The sequence below is a fragment of the Opisthorchis viverrini genome, assembly GCF_000715545.1.
Source record: "Opisthorchis viverrini unplaced genomic scaffold opera_v5_71, whole genome shotgun sequence".
Taxonomy (NCBI): domain Eukaryota; kingdom Metazoa; phylum Platyhelminthes; class Trematoda; order Opisthorchiida; family Opisthorchiidae; genus Opisthorchis; species Opisthorchis viverrini.
In genome coordinates, this window is record NW_008751727.1 from 1,663,692 (window position 1) to 1,670,811 (window position 7,120).

The 7,120-nt window shown below is 46.4% G+C and overlaps 1 protein-coding gene across 1 annotated transcript in view; it reads left to right on the forward strand.

Annotated features, from left to right (window-relative positions):
• Positions 1-7,120, forward strand: part of T265_04375 (hypothetical protein) — a gene marked incomplete at both ends in the record, with an annotated part of 68,248 nt that overhangs the window by 6,363 nt on the left and 54,765 nt on the right. Inside the window, 2 exons of the mRNA XM_009169096.1 lie at positions 4,601-4,819; positions 4,940-5,238. Of these exons, the coding sequence (XP_009167360.1) occupies positions 4,601-4,819; positions 4,940-5,238 (518 nt within the window). The remainder of the gene's footprint in view (positions 1-4,600; positions 4,820-4,939; positions 5,239-7,120) is intronic.

Genomic DNA, 7,120 nt, shown 5'->3' on the forward strand with positions numbered 1-7,120 from the left:
CGGCAGATTCGGAGTCGATGCTCGCCACACAGACAACGGAGATTAAATCCTTAAGTCGTGTGCCAAGCATGAACTGTTTCTGGCGAGTACGATTATTCAGCATAAACGTCCGCATTGCGTAACCTGGCGATCACCAAATGCAATCATCATTGTCAGCTGTAATAACCGCGTACTCGTCGTACAGTGGCTGTAGCTGCCGCAGTTTCGTGTGGGGAGAGGGTAGGTAGCTGCGCATTGCAGGCGGGAGATTATAAATTGGTGCATAAATCCGGCACTGTCGATGGGCTGTCAAGTGGGGGGTTGGGAAGGGAGCTATGTATTGAAGGCAATAGCTTGGATGTACGAGTGCCACATGCAAAACAAGCCGTGGACCCAGTTGGACCACGTGGATATGAGCCACCGGTGGATAGCCACAATTCAAGATCGCCGTTCCGGTTGGAGCACACCACTTGATTCCGATCACGCCTTGGTGAGTGCATGCCTGACAGTTCGTTTGCCTCCAGACCCTCGGAAGTTAGCAAGAAGCATGCCGATCCAGCATCTTCGAAAACTACCATAGCTCACCAGTATTCATCTGAGCTAGCCCAACAACTCTCCACAGTAAACCAAAACTGTGGTGGCAGTGAGCATGTGGATGAAGCGTGGCAAAATGTGAAATCATGCTAGCTAGCGGTGTTCACTACTGTGTGACCGACTTCTCTAGTTTATCTACAGGACCACTAGATGTCATCGAGGTCGTTTTCCATGACTGATGCCAGGAAATCCATACCATCTGGCAACGAGTACGACGGCGCGCTACTCCCTCAAACGCCAAATATTGAAGAGTCTAAGGAAAGCTCGAGGGCTATGGTGGACATCGAAAGCTCGGGAAATGGAGAAGGCTTTTGCTACCGGAAAGAGTCGTGCCCTATATCAACTGATAGGATCGACTGGCCCTAGGAAAGCAGCGGTCAGTGAAACGATAAGTTAAAAAATGGCTTGTCAGTTCACTCGCAAAAATGTGGACTGGAAAGATGGGCCGAACACTTCGAAGAACAGTTCAGCCGGCCTCCTGCAATACAGCCTGTAGAGATAGTGCATTCAGGCGAGTGGAATGTAAACATTGGTCGCCTGTAGGAAAAAAGAGAAAGCACCAAATATCCTTCCTAAAACATTAGAAGGCACCGGGACTGAACTTTTTGTATCCAGCCCTCTTCAAAGAAGGTGGAGAATCCCTGACGATCCATCTGACAAAGCTTATTGGTACTATATGGAACGAAGAGAAGGTGCTTACAGAATGGGGCATGTGGACAGTTATTGCTATCTTCAAAAAAGGGTACGCGAACGCTGTGTGAAAACCACTGTGGCATCAGTCTAATAGCTCTGGCATCGAAGGCTCTCTCTGGTCTTATCCTTTGAAAGGTGGCTGAACACGGATCGACAGATCCGTGAAAACTAAGCTGGGTCCCTTCCTACAAAAGGATGCATCGATCACATCTTCACCCTTCAGCAGACTCTGGAACACTGTTTCCAGCAACCAACAGTGGTTTTATTTCTTGATCTGAAGGCTCTGTTTGACTCTGAACCATCAGGCACCATGACGGTGTTTGTGGAGCAATGGTGCCCCCCCATAAATTCTTGACCTTCCTTCAGGCGCTGTACGCCAACTATCGCGATCATGTTAAGGTCTATGGGAAGCTCTCGCATGAGTTCACTACATCAAGTGGTGTCAGACACGGCTGTCCTCATTCATCTTTTTTGTTCAACCTCGTCATTGATACGATCATGGAAGACTCATTACCAACCTCTAATGCCTGTGGGGTCGAAATGCTCCTTGGGCGTCTGCTCACAGGTATAGAGTACGCAGACAACATAGCTCTTCTTGGATCTGACCCCGTGGTAATTTAAACAATATTAAATGATCGAAATAATCCCGCTCCACTGTTTGACATACGTTTCACACCTGCCAAGTGTGAAGTGCTACTGCAAGACTGGGTGAGTTCGAACCCTAGCCTCACGCTCGCGGATGAACCAATTGAGGTAGTAGACAAGGTTGTTTTCCTGGAAATCTGTATCGGTCCTGGTGGTCTAGCGGAAGACGCCATTTCCCTTCGGATTGGGAAGGCCAGAACAGCTTTCGTGAACGAGCGTCATCTTTGGCATAGGCGTGACATCAGCTCATCTGTCAAGGGTCGCGCTCCATACTACTATACGGATCTATACTATACTATATACTACTATACTGGCCATTGCATGCTGAGGACTTTGAATGTTTGACCATCGATGTCCTCGGAGCATTGCCCGAATTTGGTGGGAACACTGGATAAGCAATGCTGAAGTGCATCGAATGGTATCCGGAAAGAGTAACGCGCGATAGATGGACTGACCACACTCTACAGATTGCGCTGGCTTGGCCACTTGTTCCGTATGCCAATCGCTATTGAAGTCGAGTACAAGCTGCCGCTGAGCTTGGCCTCAGCGATTAAACCAGTCGGCCCTAGAGCTGGGGCATGCGGTTAGACTTTTCAGTCTACGGTAGGATAGGGTTGAAGACGTAATATGGGAAAGTATAAGAAACGAGGCATCCACAGTTGCATGTTGTTGCTTACCCGCTCTGCTGTTAGCAGCAAGTAAGGCGACCTGGCTGGTGACACCACGCGACGGCCGATTTGGCGTTAGTATTAGTTGTGCGGTGATGCTTTTCTTCATTTGACTCAGCTCGACTGAAAGACTCCCACCACTTCGTTTTGTCTAACGGAATGTCGGAGTGTGGTTAATTGTTTGGCCGGATATCATGTGATTTGTGAAATAAGCTTCAACGGGTCATTCCAGTAGTTTTACTGTGTAACAAAGACTTAATGCTTGTGGCCATTACCAGCCACTGGTTTACGGACAAAACGCTTCCGTGTAGCATAGATCAGCCGCTGTAGCTGAGCAGGTCTCTTGTTTTCATAGCAGAATTGAAAGGCAAATAGTTTTGACACCGAAAAGTTACTGTGATAGCAGGGTTTTCCATTCTTGGAGGCTTCAGCAACGGGATGACCTTTCTCAAACAAGTTTTTATGTATACAAGTTTTTTATATACTTGTTTGCGGCTTTAGTACGTGGGATTTTTCTGCCGTATTTGCTCTTTTTCACCCTATGGATGCATAGTGTCCGTTACATACCGGAATTCAGATCATGCGATCGACGAATCGGTCATCTGGTCACGTGATATCACATTCCATGTGTTCGCTTACTGGTCACGTGATATCACATTCCATGTGTTTGCTCGGTCATCTTCCCTTGTCTACACTTGGGCAACCGTGCTTCCTTCGGTTTACGTGGTACCTAGGCATCAAAAGCGTGTTACAGCTGAGCAGTTATTACTTCTTATTAGCTCTTGAGACTGTGATCCTGTCATATTATGGTAATTCAAACTGGCTGAATAATCACCCATTTTAATCCCGCCGGACCATTGGAAAACACCTTTTCCGTTATGTTCCTACTCTGAATTTCCATTCGATCCTAGAAATACAAACCAGCTTTTCCATTCAGCAGTAACGAGAGCATCGTTTTTCGTTTCATGCAACAACACTCAGGCTGGATTTAAAATTACATTCTCTGTCTGTCAAGTTACCGAACCCAGATCAGTGGAGAGTCTGGGAATTCATGAACTAAACACTCCTGCCTCAGGCCATGCACTGCCTTTGGACATTCAGTCCGAGAGGGATACGTTAGTTGGCTACAGTGGCTTCATCTGGTGTGGTTGACTGTGACCGAAAGAAACCACTCAGCTCCGAACCATGCTAATACGAAGTGTTACGCACGTGTTACTTTGTTTCGTTAATGAAAACGCAATAAATTTTGTATGATTTTGTACGCGCTGTGCAAAAAGACCAACTGGCCACCGGTGCTAGCGGACAGATCAGGCCATCATCTTCGGAGGAACCGTTGTCACCATTCCCACTCCACCTAAGACACTGGTTTAGGCTTCTTCAGGCCTCGATAGGTTTCACGTTTAAGCACGGCAAATGAAGAAAATTTGCCGATCTCCTTCTTGAATTGACATACTCTTCTAGCTAGGAAACTCCACATCGGTACTCGTCTCCGGGCTTGCCAAGTTGTTTTCACAGAACATGGACACCATTCAGCCACATGCCGCTTTTGGAGGTTTTTCATAGCCGTTTGTCACCTATGCTGTCGTTTTATTGGAGATGCTGTCTCAGTCCTTTGAGTATTTTCTTTAAACGCGGCGTCTGTATGTTTGCCTCGTTTCTCTGTGCCCCTTTCGCCTTCAGTTCTTTTTGATGGCAATTCTGACTATCTTTTAAGTGTCTCTTAGTATACAGTGACTCATTGTTCATTATGGACCAAGTGGTTAGAGCGCGAATTTACTGACCGGAAGGTTCGTGGTTCGAACCTGACCTCTGCCACTCGACTTCCCCTGTCTAGGCTTGGGCAACCTGGTAGTATCCCAGCCCTCGTGCCTCCATCGTGTGGCATGGCAGCTAGGCACCGAAAGGGGGCTACAGCTGAACGATTATTTATTATTATTATGACGACGATTGCCTCTTGGTATTTGATGAACGTTTTCTCCCAATATCCATAAGCTCATGAGGTCTTCTTCCTATCCGTTCAGATCTTACCATCGAGCACAAGTGAAGATTCATACGTAGCTCATACACTGCTTGTTCTACAGTCCAGTAACTCTCAACCAGAAACTGATAGTCAATCTCTATGTTGGTGCCCTTGGAAGTCTGGAAGCTCCATGAAGCTATCTACTTTAGATCAAGGAGTTTTGAAACTTGGTCTCCCAACCCATCCGTCCATGTTGCTGTCCATTTCATGCGGAGGAAAGGTGGGTCTGCCAGATGCTGTTCTGCACGCATTTTTCTCCAGTTTCACTGTTGTGTGTTACTGTATAATTTTCGATTGAATGCTTAATCGTTATTCTGTCCCGCCATCTTTTAACATGTAGGTGGAGGTTATGAACGTAGCAGCCGTGTCCAGCTTGCTCAACTCCCGGTTTTCATCTCATTCCACGACGGAATTTCCGGAGCCTGCCAACAGTTGGAATCGTGATCAGTTATCTCAGGCTATTGCGGATAATTCCGCGGCAGATTTTATCTATGCCAAAACAGGAGACCATGGAAATACAGTTACCGCCTTATCATTGAGCCGTGATGGATCATGCGCAGCCTCCGCTTGTCTTGATGGTCAGGTGCGAATTTTCACCTTACTGCGGGATAAAGGATACGGGGAAGATGGTAATTTGAGGTAATTTTGGTGCTTTCTACTGTTTTATTCAATAACATTGTTGAAAAGTCGTACTACCTTACGACGTATGTGGAAGGATTTGGACGATGTGTTTTGGTTAACCCTGGTTTGGAAAGGTGGTAGTCAGAATTGCCGATTGCTTGGTCACATGTATGTGCGTGACTTGTTTGTTTTCGATTTCTTTTGGCACTGTTTATGCGGGACGTGCTTGCGACTACATGTTGTCACGTGCTCTGATAGTTGGCCAGCCTTTGTGACGCTGTCATCTGTCCTACGCCATTTTCAGCTCGGTGAGCGAGTCGCTGCTGAACTCGCTGTGCCGTTGCATTCACCATACGTTGCTTGGCTAGCTGGATTCTTGCTGACGGGTTTAACATCGATGAACATGGTTCGGCGCCCTTTTAACGCACTACCCTGTAAACCCCATGCTTCTGTGATCTTTCCTACCGTTAGTTTGTAGCAATTATGGATCGAATACATTTTGCCAAAGGCAGTCTCGAACATAAGTTGTGTACTGTCCCCCATAAAACTAAAACCGCTTCGTCATATCGGCTTGACCATCTTCAAATGATCGACTTACCTATCCTGATTAGTGGTCGACCTTCATTGAGGCTCTGCTAGCTAGCACTTGAATCCCGGAAAAGAGTATAACAACTACTCCAGTCTTCTAACGTTGACCATGGCTCTTGAGCTCAGCAATCCGTGCAGACAAACTAAGCAGACTGTGAAGGCACTTGATTCGTGTCAAACTCTTCCAACAACTGAATAAAATTCGGAATCGAAATGAGGGTTTCGACCGTGCCATATCAGACTTTGAAAAAACATCGTAAGCATATTATTTGGTAGCACCATTATTCTTCTAGATATGTTATCAAAACCAACCCCTCGGCTTCTATTGAGGAAAAACGTTAAGGACAAAAATGTCCCTGACTCGGCCATATTCCGTACAAAAATTCTGAATTCATTAGACGTACTACAGTAGAAGAGTAAAACGGACATTTTTTCAGCTAAACGCCCTGAAATTAGTTTGAAACACCAAGTACAAACCTAATCACGCTAGGTGATTCGAGAGAGTCTCACCGATTGCTTCAGACTGGGGAGATCGGGAACGGAAGCTACGCATTAGAGGCGATAGCATAGATGCATATGAGCCATTCAGTGCGTGGTTGCACCATGTCTGTCAAAGTCTTTAGCTATTGGTGTGTTCTGCCTAGGGGATTCCAATCCAGGGAGACAGCAATATCCAGGGTGGCTGAGTTTGCTGTCAGTGGCTACCATACTTCCCTACCAACTTAACGCGTGACTTCTTTTCGCTCGTTTCTCCCATCCGCGACCGATGAAGTCGGTATTACTGATTAAATATTGCCACCGGACTCGGACAACGCTCCGAAAACACTGATGATCAAATTGAAAGCTTTTGAACGTCCTTACCTCACAGCACCCAGGTTTCTGTCCCACACAACAGTCTGGAGCTCACCGCGGCGTTGCAAACTGAGGTGCCTGTGCTGCAGTGATGAAGATTGACAAAAGCTTATATTGACTTCCCGATCCGGTCCTTAGCTAGACCTCAGGCATTGATATAGCTGTCCAGCTGGACAACTTTGTCTAGTCTAAAAATCCACAGCAACACTACACTTTGTAGGTTTAGAGCGTATGCCAAACCGTGAGAAAGAATTATTTAGGTTATTCAATATGGTCCGCATTATGGTGGCCTCAGATCTAAGAAGGGCTATGTAGTCTGCCTTACTCGATATATGTAAGCGAGCGCTCCGAGAGCGTCTCGACCAAACATGCAACAGAGGTAGGGAGTGGCTAATTTACATGCAGCACTTTTAGGAGGGCCAAAAATTAGAGACATCTTTGCCCCATAAACATTGCCATA